Source organism: Callospermophilus lateralis, unplaced genomic scaffold, assembly GCF_048772815.1.
Source record: "Callospermophilus lateralis isolate mCalLat2 unplaced genomic scaffold, mCalLat2.hap1 Scaffold_44, whole genome shotgun sequence".
NCBI lineage: Eukaryota > Metazoa > Chordata > Mammalia > Rodentia > Sciuridae > Callospermophilus > Callospermophilus lateralis.
The window spans coordinates 387185-413690 of NW_027514389.1; the positions used below are offsets into that span (position 1 = coordinate 387185).

Below are 26506 nucleotides of genomic sequence, written 5' to 3' on the forward strand. Positions count from 1 at the left end.
GTTACAGAAATGAAGGACAGAAGACAGGAGGGACCAGGTCCAGGTGCAGAGCTGTGCAGCCATGAGCAGCAAGGCTGGCCTGGTAGAGGCTGTAGCCTCACCCCGGAGGGAGGGTCCTGGTAATGCGGTCCGGGCGGCACAGGTTGTGTACACTGAGCTTTGGTTGGCTATTGATAAAGCGGGGATAAGCTGAAGGCAGCGGTGGGTGGGCTGGCATTGGCGAGTGGTCCATTAAGCACAAATGCTTGGTACTTAGGGATTGGTTGAGGCTAATAGTTGAGGAAGGTCTTTTCCTGTTGATTGAAGTGGATTCTGGTGTTTAGAGACCAGGGTCAGAGTCCCGCTCTCCCACATTGTTTACTGATTCATTCCCTGTGTCCTCCCTGGTCCATCTTCCTGCCCTTATTAATTTAATGTAGGACCTCAGAATTTTTCTCTCATCACCTCTTGGACTCTTCATACCTCTGTGCTAAGTGGGGCTGGCGAGGACTCAGGACCTTGTGTGTTATCTGACCCTGTTGGGCTGCCTCTGTGTGGGGGCTGCCATTAGCCCTGCTGTGGAGTGTGGCCTGTGAGCCAGGCCTGGTTGTAGAGATGGCACAGCAGGGCTCAACTCGACCCTCGGGACAGCGCTCTTCTTCTCCCTTTGTCACATGAGGGGAAACCTGGGCACATGGAGATTAAATATCTTAGTTGAGGGCCCCAGGCAGGGCGGAGAGAATCCAAGGCTCAGCTGAAGCCAGATCTGCTCCCGAGCTGGCTTGTGGCTCTGCTGCTGCTGTGTCTGCGGAGAAGGGTACGACAGCCTGAAGTGCCAGGCCCTGCCACTGGAGCTGCCAGCCTGGCTGGGAAGCAGTTGGTAGCAACCCTGTGTGCCCCTCCTGCCCAGGGCAGAGTGCCACTGTCATGAGAAGGGGCTGGCGGAGTCACTATTCCTTGGGCAGTGATAAGAGTGGGTGGCTGGCACCCCACATGCCAGGCACTCTTCAAGTGCTGCTTTATCCACTCCTTCAACACTGTAGTAACAGTTGGAGGCAGGTGCTGTGATCACACCTCCCAGCAGGAAGCCTACAGATGTAGAAACTCAATCCAGAGAGGTTACTTCCTGCCACATGTCACACAGCCATTATTTAAATTCGAATCCAGGCAGTCCACCCTGGAGCCCCAGCTGTGGCCATCCTGCTGTGCTGCTTGAGGCATTAAGTCCCCCCCCACCCCCAACTGCCCTGTGGTTGTGCAGATGAGAACTCACGTCGAGGGAGGGGAGAGCTGCCTTTCAGCACCTCAGGCATTTCTTCCTTGCCTTGCAGTCCCTCGGGTCCCTTTGCCCTGCCAGTTTCCCTCTTTACCTCCCTAGCCCAGTTTGGCCTCCTGTCAGCAGCCTGGGTTAGGCTTCTAGAGAAGCTGCTGCTGCCAAAGGCACACCGCTTAGTTTTGGACCCTCAGGGCCAATGCTTCCATGTGGCTCAGCATCCAGGACCAGGTCCAAAGCATATCAGCCTGTCGTAACTGCACTTCAAACCACTGTCCAAGCATCGCTTGTACCTTGTTCAGTTGTGTCCAACTGCCCCCAGGACGCTGAGTGGCCACCCTTTTCTTCTGACAGTAGGAAAAGCCCTCTGTCCATGACTTCAACAACCATGTCAGTAAAGGGAGTGCACAGCCTCCAGCTCCCCAAGGTACCGTGCATTTACACCTTGCAGATGTTTGGAGGTTGACTAGAAGGGTAAGGACTCTGGAGACCAGGTTCCAATCTGGCCTGTGTGACTTTAGGGCAGTCACTTAACCTCTCTGAACCTCACTGGAAAACAGATTATCAGCAGGATTACTGTATAAAAAAAAAAAAAAAAAGAGGTAACATTGCAAATGTGCCCAGCATGTTCCAGGCGGCTTCCTGGGCAGAAAGCTCTGGATCAATCTAGTGGTATCTATGCTGGCAGCTTCCAACTGTATAAGATAGAGTGGGAATGGGCATACTGGAGACCAGCACTGGAATGATACGGGAAGAAATCCTCAAAGTGGGAGGAAAATGAGCTCCTTTGGAATAACGTGGAGAACCCAGGTCTTGTCGTGGGGCGTCTGTGCTTGCTTCCCCTCCCCTGCTGAGAACTAGCTTTTACTGAGCACTGACTGCATGCCATATGTCTCCAGTGTGTCGGCTCATTTGATCTTAACAGTGGCCCCACAAGCCACCACCAATATCACAGTCCCTCTTTTCCATCCCAGGGTGGTTATGTAACCAGTCTCCAGGGCTTCCCAGGCAGTTTTGAATGGAGGCTGGCTCTCCCAGGGCCTGGTCCTCCTCCTTCCCTGGCTTCTGCCCCTCTGCCTGAGAGGCACCCAAGTAGGGCGGCCACTTCAGAGCCACCGTCCTGGCTGCATCTCCCCAGAGGTTCCTGCTGGGAAACTACTCCCTTTATGGCAGGTCTACACTGGTGGCTTGTTTTCAGGCTTGAGGAGAATCCCCTGCAGGGCAGCTTAAGACCCAGGTGGCTGGGTTCCAGCACAGTTTTGACTCAGGTTGGGGAGAGGCTGAAGCTTTGCAGTTCCACCAAGTTCCTGGGTTGTGCCTAGGGGCCAGGCTTTGAGAATCAGAGTCATGCTAGTGCTGTTCAATAAAGTATGATGTGAGCCACATGGGCGATTAAAAATTTTCTAGTAGCCCTATTAAAAAGTAAGAAGACTAGGTGAAATTAGTTATAATAATATATTTTATTTAAGCAACATACAAAATAGTATTTTAACAGGTAATCAATGCAAAAATATCAATGACTTTTTAAAAACAACCTCTCTGGGCATTCAATTTATGAAATCCGATGTGTAATTTACCCACACATCCCATCCCAGTTTGGACTAGCCACTGTTCAAGTGCTCAATAGCCACATGTGGACAGAGGCTACCATACTGGATGACATTGGTCTAGACCATCCCTGTGAAGGGGCAGGTGGTGGCCCTTCCAGGTAGTACCCTCTGCTGCAGCTGGCAGTGCTGCCGGCCCAGGAAAGGGACCTTCAGCCTTGGAGCCTCTGTGCATGCCCATGTTCCACCACCTGATTTCTCAAAGAAGAGTGTGACATGTGGTGCCTTGGGTAGGGGAGACTGTTGTCCAACATAGTGGGAGGAAGGGGGTTCTCTATGGACAAAAGCGCAGGGGTGAGCAACGGTTGGGCTGAACCAGAGGTCACTGATATTGCCTGATGTTCCACAGAATATTAACATCAACCCCTCAGCCCTAGGTGGACGGGCTCAGCTGGCAGTTGTGCCCAGATGCTTCTCTATGCCTGCCTCTCATGGGGCCCTAGCCTGTGCCTAGAGCTGTTCAGGATCAGGGCCTGTCCTCAAGAAAACCACTGTGCAGGCTCCAGAGGAACAAAGCATGCAGAGTGGTTGCCATACAGCCTGAAACTTTTTGTAAACTCAGGGCATGGTGCCAGGAACTCTGGTTTTAAAAGTGTCCTGTCACTTTTCTTTTTCTAGCTAACCACACACTCACCTGAGAGCACAAATCTACATCCCTCCTGATTGCAACCCCACCCTGCTTCCAAATTGCCCCCAAATCTTGGAGCTCTCACAGCCCACAAGGTGGGGATTGGCTGACCTCACTGCCTTTCTCCTGGCAGTCCCAAGAGCCTGAGGTCTTCGGTGCACTCCTACGTCTGCTTCTGGCCGCCATGCGGGGGCTCGGTGGCAAGTCACCGTCCCCAGCTTGATGGTCCAAGTCCCTGCAATGGGATGGACTCCTGGCAGCCGGATCAGCCTAGGCGGCTGTGTCCTCGGGAGCGGAAATCTTGTCTCTTCCGTGCAAGGCACGCGTCAGAAAGCTTGGCCTTCTCCATCATCCCGCAGACCATAAGGGTTACTATCCCTGGCTATACCTGGAAAGGTGGGCACAGAGGTCACTGTTTTCCAATCCCCAACCTCTCCAGGACTGTCCCAAGACTAGGGCAAGTGTATGGCCTCTTTCCAGAAGTCCCGCAGCGTCCGAACTCTTCTGGCGCTCCCACTCTAGCCCCAGAAGATCTTTAGCTGCGCTAGGAGTAGGCACACCTGGCCCTTGCAGGCCACTGCTGACACTTTGGGTGACCATTGGGATAGGCACAGTGAATTTAAAAGCCCAGAGTTGGCCTCTTTGGACAAACCCGGATGAGTAGGAGAAGCCTTTGGCCACCTGGGTCACACTCCTCGCTTTCCCCAGGGAGAGGCTCAAGGGTACATGATGCCCACTCCAACTCCAGGTGCTCCGGACCCAGGGCCACACGCTCGGCACCCTGTGTTTGGGAGACTTGGCGGGGCCAGGACTTGGAGAGAGCAGCTTCGAGTCCCGCAGCGTGCTTCATCCGCAGACTCAAGCCTCCCTGTGTCCCTCGGGGTCCTCGTCACCCGCTGGAGCCTGCTGGCGGACCGCGGGCGCTGGGCACCTACAGGCCGGCGAGGAGAGGCGCCCGGGGGCATTTGGGTAGACCAACTTTGGGAGACTGGGTTGGAGGAAGAGGCTTGGGAACCGTCGGGGTAACGCCGGAATCTGATGGCTTCGATGGATTTCCAGAAGGTTTGAGCAAGAAAGGAAGGGACCTAGGACCGCGCGTGGAGAGACGCCGCTATTTGGAGGCGCCAAGGGGGCGGAGCCAACCCGTTAGACTTCACCCGGCCGCCGGGGTAGCACGCGCTGAGAAATCAGGGTTGCCAAGGACAACGCGTTTGGGGCGGGGCTGCTTCCGGGGCGGAGCTTGAGCCTGAGAGGGCGGGGAAGGGCGGGGTCTGGGGGATGCGAGCCAGAAGCGAAGTTATGATTGGTGGAGACCTCCTGTTCTGGGCAGGGTCTGGGCCGGGGCTGTGTGAAGATCGGGGAGGAGCTTAAGCGGGGGCGTGGCGTAGAGGGGGCGGGCCCCAAGCGCTGGAGTCGAACTTGGAGACGTGGTTGGCGGGGACCCCGCGCCCGGGGCGGGGCCGAGCCGGAGGGGGCGGAGCCGAGCGGCCGGGGGCGGTGCTGGGGAGCGCCGGGCCTGGGGCCGAGGCGGCGAGCGGCGCGCGGCTCTGACAGCCGAGTCGCTCGCGGCCTCCCGCCCCCTCGGCACGGGCGCCCACCTGGCCTGGCCTGGCCTGGCCCGGAGCCATGAGCCCCGGGCTGCTGCTACTCGGCAGCGCCGTCCTGCTCGCCTTCGGCCTCTGCTGCTCCTTCGTGCATCGCGGTCGCAGCCGCTATGAGCACATCCCCGGGCCGCCGCGGCCCAGGGGAGCGGGGGTGGGGGCGGGGCCCTGGATGGGGCGCTCGACTGGGGGGCCGGGGGCCGTGTCCCTGCCAGCATCGGGTCTGGGGGTCCAGCCTGGTCTTTGCGTGCGACCCGCTTGGAGACCGAGGCCGTGAGAGGGGCGCTAACTATTCTTAGTAACAAATTACTCACAGCCGCAGCAGCTGCTGGGCGCCCGCCGCTCGCCTGGGCCCCACAAACGTGATAGCAGCGACAACCCTGTCAGGTAGGTTCTATTGTTAACCCATCGTTCAGACCAGGAGGCTGAGGCGCGCAGAAGCGAAGTCACCTGCCCAAGGTCACACAGTTGATAAGCCTAGATTTAAGCCCACTTCAGCCTGACTCCAATGTGGGTGCTCTTAACTTTGGGATTCGGACAGGATTAACCTAGCAAAGTGCACTCTTTGGTTACATTCCCTCGTGTTGAGTTTCTGTCCTGGGAAATACCCTTTATCATTTCAGTACTTTCGTCCCATTCTTGGTCCCCACCCAACTTACCAACCCCCTCACCAGAACTTTGGAGTTGCTGAATTTTGGAGTTGCTATGTCATTTCCCTGCTCCTAGGGCTTTCCATCACTTTAGAACCAAAAAACCCAGTTCCTAACTAAGTCCACTGCATGGCCAGCAAGGCCCCTGAGGAGTTCTCCCGGCCAGCTCTGCACCCTTCTCTTCTATCTTGCTGCTCACTGCTGCCCTCCCTCTATCCCAAGCTGGCTCTCACCCCACCAGATCTTCCTGTTCCCTTCTGGAGCCTAGGCATGGTGGGCTTCTTCCTCTGTCACCTCTGATAGGCTTTCCCCAACCACTCTGTGTCAAACCACTCAGCCCCAAACTCTTTATGAGGCCATCTCTCCTGAAGGCACCTTTCCACCTGTTGACTGTCTGTTCACCTGTTGATTGTCTGTCTCTCCGTTTAGACTGTGAGCCCCAAGAGGGTAGGGATGCTCTGTGTTCACTTGTGTATACCTAGCACCTGGTATGTTGCAGTTGCTCAATAAATATCTGTTGAATGAATGAATAAATAATGGTATTAGACACACTTTTTAAAATCTCAGGGCATGAACATTCTGGAAGGTATCTATCTCCAGCCCAAGTCAGAAGTGCTGGCTCTGGAGCCTGAATTTCTGTTTGGTGGTTTCAGGAATGATCTCTGGCTGGTGACATGGGGAGGCAACTGTTCTCCCCTTGGCTCTCTGTTGTCTCTGACCCTTCCAACTTTTGGGTCTTCCTGGTACCTCCTTTCCCTTGATGAGCAGTTCTGCTTTCTACTTCACCTAGGTGGATCTTTCCCCAGCCCTCCATGCTTGGATTAGAAGCTAACTCTTCAGAGAGATCCCTCCTGCCTGATATTGAATTTATTGCATTTGTTTCATAAACCCTTAAACCATCATGTAGTTTTTAACAGCATAATGGTAACTGGCAAATTATTTGTGCAACCTTATGTTAAGTGTCTGTCTCTCCCCTGGGGCCTGTGTCTGTCTCATTCACTGCTGTGTCCTGACATCCCAGCACAGCAGCACCTGGCACATGCACAGTAGACAATAAATAGTGATTCAAGGTTGAATGGTGGAAATCTACAGTTCCGTTAGGCGCACTAGCACTCTCCAACTCAGTAACCAAAGCTGGGAATGTGTGTTTTTGCGCTTGTTCTGATGGGTCTTATAACCCCAAGGGCTTCAAACATTACATACCTGGTTGGATCTCTGTATCTGAAGAAGGAAGAAATTAAGTCAACTTTCTATCTCTACATATTTTTTTTAAATCAAGATATAACCTGCATACTATAAAATTTACCCTTTTAAAGTATATTATTCAGTGATTTTGGGGGGTACTGGGGATTGAACTCCAGGGAACTGGACCACTGGACCAATGCCACTGGACCCCTGGACCACTGAGCTACATCCCCAGCCCTATTTTGTATTTTATTTAGGTCAGGGTCTTATTGAATTGCTTAGTGTCTCGCCATTGCTGAGGCTGGCTTTGAACTTGTGATCCTCCTATCTCTGCCTCCTGAGTTGCTGGGATTTCAGACATGCACCACTGTATGGCTTCTAATTCAGTGATTTTAATATAGTAACAGAGTCATAAAACCATCACCACTACTTTCAGGACATTTTTGTCCTTTTAAGAAGAAACCCTTTACCTATTAGCTATTACTCCTCATATCCCACCCCATACAGCCCCAGCACTAATCTGCTTTCTGTCTCTACAGATTCACCTACTTTGGATATTTCATATGAATGGAATCATAAATATATGGCCTTTGAGTCTGGCTTCTTTTACTTAATGTATTCGAGGTTTATCCATGTAGTGGAATGTGTGCATATTTCTTCTCTTTTTACGGTTGAATGATCCCCATCTCTTGCACCAAGAGTTTTCCTGTGACCTACAAGTGTGTGTGAGGGGACAGAAAAGTAGAAGAAGGCTGAATATAATCACTGTTGGGCTCTTTATTAAGGAGGTGAACTGAACAGTGCATATATAAAGATTTTGGATTACAACTTGGTTGGTGGTCAAATATAAAACCGCTTGATGAAAGTTCTGAAAACTTTCCTAGCACAAATTAGATATTCCGGCATTCAAAGCCTCGATCCTGGAACCATGATTGGCAATGCCGTAATTGACAGGAGGTCTGTGTAATAGGGTTCCAGGAGTGGCATTTGTCCCTTGTTATTCCAAGGCTTTGCCAGCTTGTAGCAAGGAACCTCTATAGCTGCTGTGGCTTGGCCCACCCTCTGTCCTTCTTCTGTAGGAGGCCCTCTTCTCCAGGATGTCCTCCCAGTGACCTTCTCTGTGCTCTTATTACCATTTCCCTCTGCACTGATTCATTTAACAGATAGAAACTTAGAGCCCCCTGCCTGTCTCACACCCATGTGGGTTGCTTCTTTATTTCTCTGTCACAGCTCTCTTAACGTTAGCATCAGCCCCGAAGGTCTGTTGGCGTGCAGTGGTGTCAACTTGACACTGCATGGTCTCTCCTGGTTTTTATTTATTTTGAAGGACATTTTTTTGACTTCGACTCTGGACAGAGCTGGTTCTCTCCTCCCGTTGACTTGCCCAGCTGCCCAGGGTGATTCCCAGCCATGGCGAGGCCCCTCCTCGGGCTCTGTCTGTGGTGCAGCCAGTAGATTTTGGATGCCCATCTGAACACTCGCCGTCCCGGCCCACCAGGTGAGGCACTGACCCAGCTCTCCCCCCTGGTGGGGTCCCCACTGCTCAACCAGGGAGTAGGCTCCCTTCATCCCCAAGTGGTCTCACCATGGGCCCCTCCTCTCGTTCCTGTCCAGAGCTTTCTGTCACCATAGCAAACCTTGGATTCACACGTGGCCAATCACAGTGTTATAGGAAAGTGGATGTGCTGGGCAGTGCCAGACAGGGGGACTCTTTGTCCGCCCCCTCTCTCTGGGCTGCCCTACCATATCCAGTCTATCACCAGGGGTGTGGGAAGTGGGCTTCTGTCCGTTGGGGGTGCTGAGCTGAAAGCCCAAGTGTGGTGCGATCCCCTCAGCCATACCTGCCTATTTCCAACACCCGGCCTCCTGCTGTCTTCTCCTAGCGTCTCCTGCAGGAACAGAAGGAATAGCTCTTAGTTTCCTTTCTTGACTGGCCATGGGGATCCTACCCAACTCCCTGCCCTCTGTCACCTTTTGGTGACATTTGCCTTTCTTCCCAGGTGGTGGTAGACCCCAGCAGCTGGGGATCCCACTGGAGTCACACAGGCCTACAAGAATGAGACCATTCCCCCAACATGAATAGATTTTGGGATTGACAGTAAGAATGTTCGATTACTCTGAAAATACAGCCTGTCTGTTCATCCTTCTGTAAGCTGAGTGGTGTCGGTGCAGGGCTACACACCTGGAATGGGCCTCCTTTGCCAGGGTCACCGAGTACTTCCTGCCCCAGAGCATTTTTCCGCCCACTCTCCAGTCTGCTCTCTTGCCTTCTCTTGACTTCCGTCACCTCCCGCTCCACCCACACACTCGGCTTTTATTCTCGCCTCCTACTTCCCTGAGCCAACGGAATGAGTGCAGAGAACTTCTTTCCAGGGGGCCTGCGCCTCGCTGCCCACCCTGTGTCTTCCATCTGTTCTTGCAGATGCATGTCGGTGTCCTGGCCCAGGCCAGCCTGCCCCTCTGCTCAGCCACCCTGCCCCAGCCATCCTCTGCCCCCCACCCTGGCCATCAATTGGTCCTCTCTTCTGCACCACACCATTTGATATTACCTGCTGTCCAATCCCTGGCTTGGAAGACCCTGCCCTTCACCCTCTCGCTCCCTGCAGCTCCTCAACTCTGCCTCTGAACTCGGAACTTTGGCTCCTGCCTCTCCACTGAATGAGCTTTGCTCCAGAACCCTAGGGTACCCAGTGGTCAGCTCCCCGTCCTCATCCTGCCTGGTCCTTCAGTGTCCTGGACAGAGAACGTGCCAGAGCCACCTGGCAGAGGTGGAGGGGGCCGGGCTGGTGGTGGGGGCTTCTCCACAGTGTGTTTACTTCCCGGAACTTGTGACCCATTCCTCTCTGCAGCAGAGCCAGATGTGTCCTGGTGGCAGAATCATGGGGTGGGCAGGAGGCCATCTGCCAGCCCAGCAAGCTCTGCTCAGTCCTTCTCATCTTAGTGAACAGCAGCTCCACCCATTCTCCCAGCTTCCAAGGCCACAGCCCAGGGCACCCTTGGTACCTCCCATGCCTTACCACCACATCCGTGTGGTCAGTGTGCACTGTTGGCTGTGCCTTTGAGGACAGTCAGAAATCTGACTTCTTATCACCACCACTGCCCTACCCTGGTCTGGCCTCATCACCTCTCCTAGCCCCTCACTGGTGCCCCTGCTTTCACTCCAGTCCCCTGTCCCACTCCAGTTACTCTCAGCACAGCAGCAGAAAGAATCTACCTAAGTCCAAATCAGATCCCTCCACTGCTTGAAGCCTACAGTGGTCCCATATGACTGATTTCAAAGCAAAGTTTGATCAACGGCCTATGGCACCCTATGTCCACTGAACAACTTTGGTGACCCCACCTTGTACCAGCTGCCTCATAAGTACTCTGTTCTGGCTACAGGGGGTTTCTCGCTATCTAAGCACATGCGTACCCCAGGGCCTTTGCACCAGCTCCTGTTGCCTGGAATGCTATTTCCTTAAATACCTGTGTGGCCAAATCCTTTACTTCTTGCAGGTGTCAGATCACAGGCCACCTTCTTGGAGAGATGTTCCTGCCTGTTTAAATGGCCATTCCTGCCCCTCTCCCCAGCACTCTTGTCCCAATATGTATCCTGTTTTTTTCCCATCACTCTCTGGCATCATGTTTATTTACTTCCTCTTCTTAATCTTCTCTCCATCTCTCCCTGGGAGAATCTGAGCTCCATGACCCAGAAAACTCCAACTGCAGTTTCATCGTCACCCATTTGGGATGCTGCAGTGAGCATGATTGGAATAAAATCATGTAAGAGGCAAGAAGTCACGGGCATCCTGAAATGTGCTTCAAGGTCACACCCAACAGGCTTGCTATGCTCCAGTGCCTCCCCTGCAGACTTAGATAAACTGGCCTTTGGTGAGGCGTTTGGAGCACCCTGGGACCAGCAGTGCAGTTGTGGGCAGGTCCCTACCTCTCTGTCCCATAAATGACACGGTTCATGATACCTAGATTACCCAGGAGACAGAGTGCCCAGGTGGGGTGAGGCTTAGCACGGTGCTCGCCACAGGAAGTACGCCACGGATATCAGAAGGAGAGACACATCATGCTCCTGAGCCCTTGCTATGTGCCAGCCCTGGAGCTCTGGCCAGGGACAATGCCTCCTCTCCAAGGAAGCCTTCAGTGCTGGTGGGACCTGGGTTGCGTCACTGCCTGGTGGTCCTGAGCCAGCCCACGGCCTCCTCGGGCTCAGGCCTCCCTGTGGGGGAGGGGCAGCCTTCGGTGGTGCTGCTGCTGAGCCTAATGCTTCCTCTTCTTCCAGTTTCCTTCTAGGACACCTCCCCTACTTTTGGAAAAAGGACGAGGTTTGTGGCCGTGTGCTCCAAGATGTGTTTTTGGATTGGTGTGTTCAAACTTGTCACTTGTTGCCTTACTCCAGGTCCTCAGAGGGAAGTCATCCCACTTAGTCACACAACTCCCAGCCCCACCCTCCCCTGGCCCAGGCCACAGCTGAATGAGGCTGGGTGGAGCCACCTTGTGCTATTCATCAAAGGGGGGACCTTAGACCAGCCTTCAGAAGCTCTTTGAGCCTGAGTTTCTTTATCTATACACTGGGTGTGTGGGAGGGGACAAGACTGTCATTGTTTGGGCTGGGACTTAACACTCTTCAAAGGGCTTCCAAAGAAAAGTTGTCATGAAGATATGGTTCCCAGAACGACCTTCCCAGGCAATTGAATGAGGGTCTTGCAATCCTATCTCATGGGCATGGAAATTGAGGCCCAGGGAGGGAGGTGACTCAGCCATGGTTGGGCAAGAGCAGAGCCTCACCCCCAGGCCTCCGGACCCCCAGCACGGGGTTCTTCTCCTGCCCTGTGCTGAGCGCCTTCTGGGACGGGATGCTTCGGTTTCCCCTGGCAGTAGGGCACCCCCTGGGCTGAGGCTGGGCTGAGGGGCACATCTCTGATGGTTGACAGCCTCCTTCTGGTCACTTTGATTTCCAGGGCTAAGAAGTACGGACCTGTTGTGCGTGTCAACGTCTTCCACAAAACCTCGGTCATCGTCACAAGCCCTGAGTCAGTCAAGGTAGGGAAGGTGTGGTTTCCAGGGCAGCTCCCTCCCTTTACCTGGGTTGGGGGAGTGAAACCTGGTCCCAGGGACGTGGAGGACCGCTCCAGAGCCACATGCATTCGGGCTGTTCTCCCAAGGATCCAGAAGGGGGGGCTCTTAGAAAGAGGCCACCACTGGGGCCACCTCCAAGCACTGCCATGGGCACACAGAGAGGGAGGGGACTCTGCTGTTCCTGTTTGGGCTGGGAATTTGATCCATCTGGTTACAATGTAGTGAATTTGCCTTTCTTGGCCTCAGTTCTTTATCTAAAGAGGCAGCAATTTTAACCCTACCTTGAAGCTCTCTGATGAGAAGCAAATATGGGTGGATTTGCCTAACACGAAGCTTCTAAGATACTCAAGCAGTACTTACTGTGTGCCAGGTACTTTTCTAGGTACTCCATCACTGTTGACCCATTTCATCTTCACGGGGTGGGGGCTCTTATTAGTCCCCATTTTAGAGATGAGGAAACCGAGACAGAAGGCATTAGTCTGTACCATGTAGGAATAAAGAATGAATACCCATCATCTGCTTTGGAGTTGGCCAAACCAGGCTCAAATCTGGGCACTATGGCTGGCTGGCTGTGGGACCTAGGACAAGTGACTTCATTCTGGGCCTGGTTCCTCATCTATAAAACAGGGATGTTGCCTCTCTTAGATCAGTGGGCTGGAACCATGGGGCCCATGCCAGGCACACGCCATTTGCTCAGTTAGTGTTGGCACTGTTATTTTTCAGAGTGGACGTTCAGAGATAGTGCTGTGACATAGCGTGGCCGCAGTGAGGGGCAAAATACAACATGTGGTGTTACTGGGGTTTGCTTTGTTTTGTTTTTGTGGTGCTGGGGATTGAAGCCAAGGCCTCAAATGTGTTGGGTAAATGCTCTACCCCTGAGCAATACCCCAACCCTAAAATACAACTTTGGGCACACTTCAGGAGACAGGCTGAACAACCATGGTGTTACTAACTGAAGGTCAAAGATTATTTTCAAAAAAGCTCAAATTTCACAGACATAGTTTAAGAGTTTTTAAAGTATGCGACCAAGAACATGCACAGAGACTTTCACGATACTTGCAGGTGTATATTAGTATGGTGCGTTATGTGAGTGTGGCAACTGATACTCAAGTGTTAAGCAAACCTTGCATTCCTGGTCATGATATGTTAAGGCTTATTTTTCTAGATTCAGGTTTTTTGTCCTTGTATTTACTTTCTTGTAGTGCCTTTGTCAGGTATTGGTATCAGGTTAATACCAGACTCAAGGCGGGTCAGGAAGTGGTAATCCCTCCTCTGTTTTTTTTTTTAAAGAATTTGCATAAGAATGGTATTACTATTTTCTTTAATGTTCTATAGAATTCACCAGTGGGGCCAAGTGGATCTAGACTGGGCTTTAAGGGAAGTTTTGTTTGTATTTTGAGAAATTAAACATTTCCCTAGGCATGGTGGTGAACACCTGTAATCCCAGCGGCTCCAGAGGGTGAGGCAGGAGATTACTAGTTCAGAGCCAGCCTCAGCAATTTATTGAGGCCCTAAGTAACTCTGTGAGACCCGGTCTCTAAATTAAATACAAAAATGGTCTGGGGATGCAGCTCAGTGGTTAAATACCTATGTGTTCAATTCCTGGTACATAAAATAAATAAATAAATATTTCATGTGTTTTAAAAGTCATGTACTTAAAAATATTTTAAATTTTAAAGTATTATAAAATAAAATATAACAGGGCCTTGCCCATGTTAGGCAAACATGTCCAACCACTAAACCACATCCCCAGGCCTTTTTAAATTTTTATTTTGAAACAGGGTCTCCCTCAGTTGCCCAGACTGACCTTGACTTTGCAATCCTTCTGCCTTAGCCTCCCTAGTAGCTGGGGCTGCAATTACACACCACCATACCTTGCTAAATTTACAGTTTTAATTAAGTGTACAGCTCAGGGACATTAAGTACCTTCACATTGTTGTGCATTCTTTACCCTCACCCAACTCCAGAACTTCTTCATCTTCCCAAACTGAGGCTCTGTACTCATTAAACAATAAATCTCCATTTTCCTTTACCCCAGCTCCTGGCAACCAGCACTACACTTACTGCCTCTATCAATTTGACTAACTGCAGCACCTCATCTAGGTGGACTCATAGAATTTTGGTTCTTTTGAGATTGGTTTATTTTGCTTTCATAACATCCCCTAGTTCTACCCATATTGTAGCAGGTGTCAGGATTTCCTTCTCAGTTTATTTAATTGACATTTGGTCATTCTGATTTTTTTTCTTGAGTTTGGTAATTCATTCTTTCATGGAATTGTCCATTTCATTTAAGTTGTCAGAATAATTGGTACAAAGGCATTCATGACATTACTCATCTTATTAATGTCTGTAGGATCTGTAGTGATGTCCCCTCCTTCATTCCTGAGAATAGTCATTTGGGTTTTCTTTTACTTCTTGATCAGTCTACAAGGCAAATGAATGAGTGGCTCAAAGAACCATTTTGGCTTTAACAACTTTCTCTATTGTTTTTCCATTTTCTTATTTACTGATTTCAGGTTTTTATCATTTTCTTCCACTACTAATTTTGGTTAAATTTGTTCTTGTTCTAATTTTCAAGATGAGAGTTTATATCATTGATTTCAATCATTTGTTTGTTTGTTTTTTCAAAAGAAACACTTAAGGGCTGGGGTTGTGGCTCATTGGTAGAGTATGAGGCACTGGGTTTGATCACAAGTACCACATTAAAAAAAAAAAAACCTAAATCAACAAAATAAAAGTATCAGGGGGAAAAAAGCCTATAAAATAAATACTTAAAGGGAACTGTCTTAATACAAATTTAGTAGGTCATATTTTCATTTTAATTCAATTCAAAATATTTTCTAACCTTCTCTTGTGCTTTCTTCTTTGAACCATGGATTATTTAGATGTGTGTTATTCCATTTCTAGATATTACTGGATATTCAAGATATTATTCTGTTATTGATTTCTAATTTAGTTTTTTAAGATCAGAGAAAATACTCATTGTGGGCTAGGGATGTGGCTCAAGCGGTAGCATGCTCACCTGGCATGCGTGTGGCCCGGGTTCGATCCTCAGCACCACATACAAAAAAAGATGTTGTGTCCGCCAAGAACTAAAAAATAAATAAATAAATAAACCTCTCTCTCTCTCTCTCTCTCTCTCTCTCTCTCTCTCTCTCTCTGTCTCTCTCTCTCTGTCTAAAAAAAAAGAAGAAAATACTCATTGTGATTTCAATTCTTTTAAATTCATTGAAATTTGTTTTAGGGCCTGGCATATGGTACATTTTGATAAACATTTACAAATACTTAAAAAGAATGCATATTTCATAATTGCTGAATAGTGTCTTACCAACGTTAATTAGATCAACTTGGTGTGTAGTGGTATTTAAATCCTCCAAGTTCTTTCTAACTGTTCTGACAATTACTGGGTGTGGGGGTGTTGGACCCTCCAATCAAAGTCATGAGTTTGTCTCAACTTTCAGTCCTACCTGTTTTACTCCATGTATTTTGGTGTTCTATTATCCAGTACGTATGCATTCAGTAGGATGATGTCTCCATGAAGGACTGACCTCTTTGAATATATTTATAATATTGCAACTGGTGTTTAAGTTCTGCTGGACCATTCTATCACATTTACTGTGTCTAGGCCTGGGTATAGGCTAGACTTTCCTAATTTTTTTTTAATTGACCCCTTTATTCTTGGAAATGTCTGTTTTTACCCTTGGGAGTGCTCTTTGCCTGGAGTGCCTCTTCTCCGCTTCAATACAGCCACTTCAGCTTTCTTCTGCTTCTTGTCGCCTGGCGTCTCTTTACTATTAACCCTTGGGGTTCTGGATTTAAAGTGGGTGTCTCATGGGTAGCTGTAGTTGAGTTCTTGTGGTTGTATACGGTATGACAGTCTCTACCTTTAAATGGAGCGCTTGAGGGCATTTATGTTTAATGTAATTATTTTTACAGTTAGGCTTGAGTCCCTCGTGTTCCTGTTTGTTTTCTGTGTGTTCGTCTGTTGTTTGTTTCCCCTTCCTCCTTTTCTGCCTTCTTTGGATCAGGTACAGTTTAGTATTCTGTTTTATCTCTGCTATTGGCTTTTTCGTGTTCTCTCTCAGTGGTCATCCTAGGATTGATAATATCATCTTTAACTTATATCAATCTATCTTCAAGTTGCCACTTCATCTCTGCCTATTTGTTTTTATGACTTTCTCTTTATCACTTTAGCAACTGAATTATGATCTGCCTTTGGGTCCTTTTCTTTGTGTTTATTTATTTGTGGTACTAAGAATTGAACCCAGGGCTTCATGCATGCTAGGCAAGTACACCGAGGAGGTACTCTCAGATGCCGAGCTTTGCCCTGTGGGCACCAGGAGGCAGTCAGGCTGCTTCTCTACTGTAAATCAACCCAGGGCTGCTACCTTTCAAGCCCTTACTCGATTTGATTTGAGACATGATCTTGCTAAGTTGCCTAGGCTGGCCTTGAACTTATGATCCCCCTGCTTCAGGGCTCCAGAGTTTATTGGGATTACAGGTGTGTTCCCCTGTGCCCAGCTCCTTTGTATCAATTCTATTTGGGATTCTTTTTGAACTTCTTGGATATGTGGATTCTTTGAATATGTTGGTGTGTAGTGGTATTTAAATCCTCTAAGTTTTTTTCTAATTTTTTAGGCAATTAGAATATATTTATAATATTTTAACTGGTGTTTAAAATTTTGCTGGACCATTCTATCACATTTATTATGTCTAGGTCTGGGTATAAGCCAGAATTTCCTCTTTTTTGACTTTTCTATTTTTTTTTTTTAATTGACGACTGGCCAATGTTGTTACAAAGTTCCATTCTGCTCACCAGTATTTGGAGACCAGAGTTGGTAGGAAGGGAATGACAAAGAACAACTTCACTGGGGCAAAGTAAAGCTAATACTAGATAAGATGGTGTAAAATGCAGTGGCGTAGTCATCACCCTTGTTACACTATGGATTTTTCATTGTTGAGCATTAAATTTTGTTTTAAGAGCCAAGCATGGTGGCATTTACCTATAGTTCCACCTACTCAAGAGGCCGGAGAATCACTTGAACCCAGGAGTTCAAGACCCACCTGGTCAACAGAAGAAGACTCTGTTTTTAAAAAAATCTATGTTTTTTGCTTTCTTCCTTTAAAAATTGTTGGACTTCATTCAGACAGATGGTAAAGTAACTTGCAGATCAATTTGATCCTTTCTCAGCTTGCATTAAGGTATTGATTGATGGCTACAGAGTTGACTTTTACTCCAGGGCCAGGTTATTCCTATTGCTAAACAGTGACTCTACTAGGGCCTTTAATGAAGTCTTCGTGTTGGAAACGTGTCTACTCTGGCTGGTGGGTACTTGAGTGATTCTTGGCTCTGTTTAAGCTCTGGGAATTGCCCAGCCTGTAATTGTGTGATAATCCTCCTCTTCTCAGAATCTGCTTTGGCCCAGCTTCATGGAGACCGCAACAGATGTACTGGTGGTCATCAAACACTCTGGTGACCCCATGCATGGAGCTCGTTTGGCCATTGCTCCTCTTGGTTCTTTGTCCTATAAATTCCAGCTTCCCTTGGCCTTCCTGGACTCTGAGCTCTGTGTGCAACTTGGCAAGGCTGATGGACTGTATTTAGGTCTCTTCTTTTAGTGTGTCATTGTCCTGGAATTGCCTCCAGGTGAAAGCTGGGTAAACACCAGGTCTTAAGGCCTACATCTTTTTTTCCTCCCTCCTTTGGTTCACAGTCCTGTCCTGCTTGTCTCAAAATGGTGTTGGAAAACAGACGTGTCACACATTTCTGCCCTGTTTTCTGATCTGGCAGGAGGCAGGTCTGGAACCCTTACTGCCTCCTGGGCTGGTGTGCATCAGAGAAGAGGCAAAAAGAGCTCGTTCCTTCCTGAGCATGCTCCGGCCCAGAGCTCTGCTCAGCGGGCAACCACAGGGTCCCTAGCCCGAGGACAGCAGGCCCTGGGAGACGCCAGGCAGTGGGGACGTTGATTGGAGCCCATGCTGAAGCTGTCCTGCCCTGGCAGCAGGGACTGGTTCAGATTCGGATGGGCTGTGGACCTCAGGTGCTCAGGGGCATCTGAGCAGGGACAGAAGGTGGGCTTTTATTGGTGTCTTCCTCCTGGTGACAGAGGGGTTGATGACAGAGCTCATCTTATCAATGACAGTGTTTGGGGTGGGCTCAGGGTTCCTGGGATATGGCTCTTTATGTGAAGTCAGTCATCTCTGGGGTTTTCTTTCAGCTAAAAAAATCAACATTCTACCCCAGGAGCTAGAATTACAGAAGGTAGCAGCCCTGGGTTGATTTCCAGTAGAGAAGCAGCCTGACTGCCTCCTGGTGCCCACAGGGCAAAGCCTGGCATCAGAGAGGGCAGCTCTCGGGGTCCAGGCTCTGTGGCGTTCACACCCCTCCCCACTCCACACCCCTCTGTGGAATGTGCCTGGCCCCCACTGCCCTCAGCCACATGCCAGCCTTTCTCACCTGCCCTGCAGCAACTTGCCTGAGTTCAAGTCCCATGTCCTCCATGAGTGTGACCGTGGCCAGTTCTAACCCTCAGCTCCACGACCTGTGTCTGAGGGTGAGCTGCAGGGTGCTGGTGCACACCCGGCGCATGCTGAGCACCCCGCCTGCACACCCAGTTCAGTGCGCAGCAGCCCCAGCAGGCAGGCACTCTTAGCCCATCTTATAAGACAGGCACACTGAGGGGCAGGGGACATGAGTAACCCAGCCAGGGTCATGGAGTCCACAGTATTCGTGCAGGGATGTGGTGGTGGGGGGGCCCAGATCCCAGTTCAGACTGGCAGATCCGGGCCCACGCTGCTCACCACTGGCCTGTGCTGCCGCCCAGCTGTTGGCTAATGTTGCCATGGCTACCAGCCAGCTCCTGGGGACAAGCTGGCTGTGCCTCCAGGAGGTTTTCCTTGGCCTCTGGGGCTGCTTGGGGCTGCAAGTCTGAATCTGTGCCAGTGTCTCTCCTGTGCCCTGAAGCCCCCCAGGCCTCTCCCCTTCCTACCCTGGGGTCAGAGCAGCCTGCGCCTTCCGTTGGGCTGCTCGGGAAGGGGGGTAGCGTGGGGTCCTGAGTGTGGCATTGGAGTGAGGAACCCCACAGCTGGGATGGAAGATCGCTCAGCCCCCCTGGACCCCCTTTCCCTCATCCCCCGTCCCCAGGCGTTGCTGTGGCCTCAAGACTGCCCTCCTCAGTGAATGGATGAGGGCTTCCGAGAGACGCTGTGTGTGGAGCTTCCTGCCCGGGCTGGCACTCAGCCGATGCCAAGGTCTGGGGCATGTTTCAGGAGGGCCCTTTGCAGCCTCTCATGGGTACCTCAGCTTATGTTGTTTTTTGGGGGATGTTTAGAAGTTCCTGATGTCAACCAAGTACAACAAGGACTCCAAGATGTACCGCGCCATCCAGACTGTGTTTGGTGAGAGGTAAGGAGCTGAGGGGCTGGAGGGCCTCCGCTGGGAGCACAGGGACTCCCTAGGGCTGAGGTGGCACTGGCAGGCAGGCACAGGGGATGTCTGTGCATGGTGTCCTTGCTCTTGTCATTGGCTCTTTCCTGGGAGTGTGGGGTTGTGAAGGTTGGGACACACAATCCCCTGTGTCTTATTTCTAATAGATGTGTGATATTGTGGCACTTGTGGGGTGACAGGTCATGCCTAGTACCTGAGCGCTACACATTTTTATTGTGGCACAATTGGTGCACTCACGGTGTGTCCCAGGACCTTCTCACGGCCCCACAGGTGACCCACGCACACCACACGGTTACTGCCCACACACCCTGGTCTTGCATCAAGTTTCTGTCTCCCACAGACTATTTGGCCAGGGCTTGGTGTCCGAATGTGACTATGAGCGTTGGCACAAGCAGCGGAGAGTCATGGACCTGGCCTTCAGCCGGAGGTGAGTGCAGCTGGCGATGGCAATGGGCTCGGGGCGGTCACAGCACAGCGGTCCTCGGGAAGGGAGTCTCCACCCACGGGCCTCACCCTGCTGAAGGGAGAGAGGACAAGGAGGGTGCGCAGGGTCGAAAGAGAGCCAGACTGGTGATTGGGTGTGGGGCAGAGAAAGGTGCCCGAGGGACCTGGGAAGGTCAAGGGCAGAATGACCATGCAGCCAGAGGCAGGTCCCCCTTCTCCAGGAAGTCACCCAGACCTCTTCACTCCTCATTTGGACTGCTCCTTTCATTCATTTTAGCTTTTATTCACTTATTTTTGGGTGATGTTTTCTGTTTTCACGAACTGATTCATATTCCGTACCACTCGCCTACTTCGCATGTCTAACTGTGGTTTCACCACACTCATAGACTCGGGCAGCCGTTGCCACTGCAGTTAGAACAGTTCCATCACCCCAAGCAGTCACTCCCCCTTTCTCCCCAATACCCCACCCATTGCCTCCTTTTTTACTTGGTGGGTCTTCACATTCCAGACATTGCATCCAAAGGAGTCACAGACACGCGCTTCTTCCTGCCCAGCTTCTGTCACTGTTTCCACAGCTCACTCCCTGGTGCCTGTTGACATCAGTGCTTCATTCCTTCTTGTTGCTGACTAATATTCCGTTGCATATGTATCTCGTGCTGCTTATTCGTTCTTCAGGTGGGGACGATGGGTTATTTCTGCCTTTTGCTGTTATAAATAACAGTGCTGTGGACCTTTCTGTAGTCACTGTGTCAACACATATTTCATACCCAGTGGAATCTCTGGATAATCTGGGAACTCTATGTTTAACATTTTGAGGAAGACAATCTTTTTCTTGACATAATTTCAAATTTATAGAAGAATTACCCTAATAGTATATGGGACTTCTGGATATATTTTTTTTTTTTTACCAAGATTCACTTGTCTATTGTTAAAAAATCATTATTTGCCTTACAATTTCTTCTCTATCTACATATGTCTGTATAAAATGTATAGATCACTCCTTCTTGGATGTGTATATATGTTTCTGTATTTTTATGCAGTGCACACATCACACTATTTGAGGGTAAGTCAGAGACATGCACTGAATGCCATTAAATAGTTGCATGGACCTTTCTAAGGACAATGACTGTGTCTACACTTAGATTATTAAAACCAAGAAAATCTGTATTAATCTACACCCATCCTCTCACACCCCACCCTCACTCAGATTCCGTCGTCGGTGCCAACCCGGCTGTTTGGCCTCGACTGAGGCCCAGTTCAGGTGCATTCCTTGTATTTCCTAGCCTTGACCCTTAGCCTCTGCATTCTGGGGCCCTTCTGGGTCTCGTCTTGACCTCCTGCCTTTCCACACTGCAGGCCAGTTTTGCAGCTAGCCCTCCAGCTTGGGTCTGTCACTGATCTATGTGGTTAGCTCGGGTACATGCTGTGTCCCTCTCCAGGCTGGCATCAGGAGGCTGATGGTGACCATCTTGGTGCTGATCACCACGTGAACCTGGCTCTGTGGTGAAGGTGAAGTGCTCCAGTTCCCCTCTGTGAATTCACTCTGGGATTCGTAACCTTGGGGGCTGGAAGCGGCCTCTCCTAGACCCCACTGTGGCCTCCTCGATGCCCTCCCTTCTCCTCTCTTCCTTCTCTCTTTTTAAAATATAATTTTTAGTTATAGTTGGACATGATACCTTTGTTTTATTTACTTATTTTTATGTGTTGCTTAGGATCGAACCCAGGGCCTCACATGTGCTAGGTGAGCGCTCTGCTGCTGAGCCCCACCCCAGCTCTTCCTTCTCTGATGCAATTCCTCACTGCCCTGGAGAGATTTGTTTTTTAAATGCCAGCTAAAGATTTTATTATTGTAAGATGGAAGTATTTTAAAATGAAAAGAAAGATATGATCACAGAAAAGTCTAGCTGTTTTATGCCTTCATAATTTGTTTTTTAAAATGTTGGACAAATAGGACAGCAAGACAGTTGACAATACTTAGTCACTGATCTGTGTGGTTAGCCAATATTTAGTGAGCATCTTCTTCATGCAATTTTTTTTTTTAGAGAGAGAGAGAATTTTTTAATGTTTATTTTTTAGTTTTGGGTGGACACAATATCTTTATTTTATTTGTATGTGGTGCTGAGGATCGAACCCAGCACCCTGCCCATGCCAGGTGAGTGCGCTACTGCTTGAGCCACATCCCCAGCCCCATGCAAAGTTTTTTACATCAAGATATATCTGTGCTTCTCTCCAAGGAGAAGAGGTGGTGCCAGGACTCAGGTGTGCCATGCGGCTCCTCAGCTCTGAGGCTTTCAGTGGCTCCCTATCACCAGAAGACCAAGGGCAGACCCCACCCACCCCCAGTCTGCCCCTGAACCCTTGGGGCCTTGGCCTCTGCTTGCCCCAGCTTCCTAGACACACTGACCTCGCTGGCATCTCTGCCCTTGCTCCTGTCCTCCCCTCTGTCTCAGGGTGCCCTCAGGGGCATGCCTGCCCTTCTTTGATGCCCAGCTGGGAGGCCCCCTCTGAGGCTGGTTCATGCCCCCCTCATGTCAGTGAGTGCTTCTGTCCTAGGAACGAGGAGCAGAGGGCGCCCCATTCCTGATTCCTGTGCCCTCCAGGTGGGCCTGTGGGTGCAAGAGCGTGACGGGGGGTCAGCTGGCAGCTTCACTTCCCCAGAAGCAAGAATGGTGGCACGGGCTGGGAGGCTTCCACTCCACAAAGGTCATTGTACCAAGAGCCAGGGTGTGTGGTCCCTGCCCTCATGAGGACAGGAGGTGGACGTGGCTCTGAGCAGATGATGCCCACATGGTCATGATGTAGAAACCAGTGCGTGTTGGTACTGAGGGTGTGAGGGTATGTTGCCAGTTTCTGCTTTTCTAGATTTTACTTTGGCAGGGAGATCCTGGTCCTAATCCTTTCTATGAAAGTCAAGGGGGCGAGGACAACCAGCCCTCCAGGGGGACCTTCTCTCTCTACAGTAGCTGCAAGGGATTCAGCATTGGTACAATAGCTCAAAAGTCAACTGAAATGGGCTTTTTTTTTTTTCAAAAGAGGAGTACAAATTATCTTGCAAATGAATGTGTACTTGCAAACAGTGTAAGCATTATGAAGAGAAGCTCCAGGGTGCTGTTGATGCAGGTCTGAAAAATCAGGATCAGGTCCTCATTCCCCCGGTGTTGACGATTTAACACCAGAGAAAAGCTGGACTTCCTTGGAGGCAGAGCTGGACTTCCCTGTAAAGAAGGCAGGACCAGAGCTGGTGTCTCTGGGAGGGGTGTGTGCCTTGCCCCTTTATAGATCTCAGGTTTCCTTTCCTCCCCTATTCCTATCTTGCCTATGTGACCAAAAGGCAGGAAAAGAGCCCCCTGGGGATGCTCACTGCCCACTCCTCCTGTTGGGAGGAGCTATTCCTGGAGGGGTGGGTAACAGTTGAGAGCAGGGACATGCTGTGAGGTGTTAGCCTTTCATTTCCTTTTTGTTGGTGATCAGCCCCTATCTTTCCAACCCAGTCATCCGTTCTCCATGCTGTCTGCCGGTCTTCTGCCCTTGTCGCATCCCCCCTCCCATCAAAGGAACCCTTACTGCTGTAAGGAGAAATGGGTGATGACCACTCTGGCTTCTTCAGGCCGGGAGGGAGTGACATGGAGCAAGCAGTTTGGGTTTCCCTTTTAGGACTATTTGGGGTCAGTTGAAAGGTCCATGGTAAAAGTCTGGTTCAAAAAGAACAGGTTGTAAAGTCATCTGGGAGGTGGGTGCTTCTATGAGAGGAACAAGAAGACATGGGTTCTGGATGAGATTAATGTAAAATAAGTGAATATGATGATTGGGTAAGAGAGACCAGCACATTTTCTTCACCAGGAAGTTTAAGAGCTAAGAAGTTGATCCCATGGCAAAGCCAGTGAGGACTTGGCCTCTACTTGGGAGTGCAAATCTTCAGGATATTAGTTATCTGTCAGCGTTATCAGGAATACAAACACACCCTTAATTTTTATAATGTCATAGATGCCCCCATAAGATGTAGCTAAGATATCTAAAGTCATCTAAATTTTGTAAAGTACCTTTCTATTGGCATAACTTGTGTTTAGTAGAGATTGCTTTATTTATGTCACTTAGGTCTAGATAATCAAACTAGCAGACACAGATAAAGCCTGCCTATGTGGGAGGTTAGGAAGATTTTTGGGTTTTTAAAACCTTTTTTTACTTGTCAATGGACCTTTATTTATTTATATGAGGTGCTGAGAATCAAACCCAGTGCCTCGCACATGCTAGGCAAGTGCTCTACCACTGCACTATGGCCCCAATCCTATAATTTGTGGGTTTTAAATTAACTTTAAAAAGCTTCTGACTCTGATAGTCTCTTCTCAGGCACTCTCGCCTAAGAATCCTTCTTTCCTATTCTCCTAGTCTACAGCCTTACATACTCTTGGTGGGGCTGTAACAGTGTACAACTTAGATTGCATTCAGAGAACTATTTCTTTTCTCTGAAATGCCCAGGTATGGCTCATTTGGTAATAACTTATTTTTCTAGATGTTTAAGACCAAACTGGTCAGTTTGGCCTTGCTCCTATCTATTGTTAAGGGTCAGCTGAGTTTCCTCAGGAGGTCACTATTGGGAATTTGAGAGCAGCCTCTTAGCAACTCTAGAGCCATCTGCCAGGATGGGTCAGGGTCTTGTTGACCACATGTGGCTTCCCTTGGAAGTCCCCTCAGTCCTTAGATTCAAGCTGATCAGGGATGTTTTCCTCTCCAATGACCTTCTTCTTTGCAGCATGCACCCTAGTTGGCTTTCTGGTCTCCAGGGTCTCATGAATCTCCTTGATTGGGAGATCATGTGACCCAGAGTTGCAAAGCCCTTTGAGAAAGAAGTCCCCTCAGTCCTTAGGTTCAAGCTGACTTCTGAGAGCAAGAGCCAAATATTGGTTGTTTTCTTTCTTGGCACTTTTATTTCCTTAACTTTAATCTCCAAGTTTTGGTTTCCAAAATATAATTTTTATAATATAATTTTTTAATATCTAGCAGGCCAGTTTGATCACACTTAAAGTATGAGAACTGGGTTTTATCTTTAATGACTATAACTTTACACTTATTTACTCCTTCCATTTAACTGGTCAGTATTAGTACTGGAAGTTAGCCCTACATCTTGTCAGTCCTATAGATGATGGCCTATTATCTCAAATTAACTCAGGTTGTTATATTAGAAGTTGTGCCTGTGTAAGGCATTAACAGACAATCGTTATAAAGTTTACAGGGAAAATACAAAGTGAAATTGACAAGAATAAGAACATATTTAGTTTGTATAATAGTTATGAACCAAGAAACTTTTTTTTTTTGGTACTAGGAATTGAATTTAGGAGCACTCAACCACTGAGCCCCACCCCCAGCCCTATTTTGAATTTTATTTAGAGACAGGGTCTCACTGAGTTGCTTAGTTATCTTGCCATTGCTGAGGCTGGTTTTGAACTCATGATCCTCTGGTCTCAGCCTCCTGAGCTGCTGGGATTACAGGTGTGTGCCACAATGCTCGGCAAGAAATATAATTTTTATAATCCCAAAACTAAAATTCAAGGTACACCAGCTTGACGAAATGTTCTTCTAAACCGTATATTTTAAAGGTTTGTATACTTGGAAGGCATGATACAACTAGTATACAAAGAAGCCAATAATAATGCCACAACTACACTGGTGTTTTTATATTAACCAAGTGTAGTTTTTAAAGAAAAAATTAGAATCTGTAGTATAGTGTAATAATCTAAAATAATAGTTGTTGTTTAACCAGAGATGTACAAACCCAAATTCCTTTAAGACTATTTTCTCTAAATAACAAAACTTATCAGACACAAGAAGTTATCTTGTAGTATAAAAGCAGATTAATGTGTTAAAAAATTCTTGTTACTTCACCACATAGAAGATTAAACTTTGGTTTATATCAGCACATTAATATTTGATCTTAGGAAATAATCTTGAAAACTTTAACTGATTGTGCTAATTATAGCCAACTTAGTTACACAAACTTTTTGAGATTTACCCTCCACAAATTTTGTGCAACTTACTTAGACATTCTACAACTTTTTATTTTATCACATAAAAGAATTTCTCATTCAAAAATATTTATTTTTCTTTTACTTTTAATATTAAAATATATTTCCATACCTAGAATTTTCTTATATTTCTTTCCTAGTATTGACCCTTTTAAAAATTTATATTCTGAAACAATCCTTATAAAATTTCTGATTTAGACAAATTACTCCATTTTAATAAGATGAAATACTCTGTTTTTATAATATTTTAAATGAAACCTAACTGAAACCTTTGTATATAAAATTATACCTGATATAATCTCTTTTTTGGGGGGGTATCATGGATGGAACTCAGGGGTACTTGACCACTGATCCACACCTCCAGCCCTATTTTGTATTTTATTTAGAAACAGGGTCTCACTGAGTTGCTTAGCACCTTGGTATTGCTGAGGCTGGCTTTCAACTTGTAATCCTCGTCTCTCAACTCCAAGCCACTATCCCCATGCCTGGCTGATAGAATCTTAACTCTCTTTTTTATTTTAGTTGTAGATGGACATAATATCTTTGTTTTTATTTCTTTATTTTTATGTGGTGCTGAGGATTGAATCCAGGGCCTCATGCAT

General features: G+C 48.6%; 1 protein-coding gene across 1 annotated transcript; it reads left to right on the forward strand.

Annotated features, from left to right (window-relative positions):
* The first annotated feature begins 6308 nt into the window (after nucleotides 1–6308).
* On the forward strand, nucleotides 6309–23470 carry LOC143389137 (cholesterol 24-hydroxylase-like). The gene is made up of 7 exons (XM_076842403.2): nucleotides 6309–6324; nucleotides 10595–10685; nucleotides 11197–11277; nucleotides 11876–11957; nucleotides 19325–19398; nucleotides 19781–19867; nucleotides 23356–23470. The coding sequence occupies exons 1-7, from the start codon at nucleotides 6309–6311 to the stop codon at nucleotides 23468–23470; spliced, it is 546 nt and encodes a 181-aa protein (XP_076698518.2).
* The last annotated feature ends 3036 nt before the right edge of the window (nucleotides 23471–26506 follow it).

Excerpts from the sequence above, each read along its gene's own strand:
- LOC143389137 (XM_076842403.2), top strand. Across the intron at positions 10,686-11,196 it reads CATGATTGGAATAAAATCAT|TTTCCTTCTAGGACACCTCC; the intron begins GTAAGAGGCAAG and ends CTCTTCTTCCAG. Across the intron at positions 19,399-19,780 it reads CAGACTGTGTTTGGTGAGAG|ACTATTTGGCCAGGGCTTGG; the intron begins GTAAGGAGCTGA and ends TGTCTCCCACAG.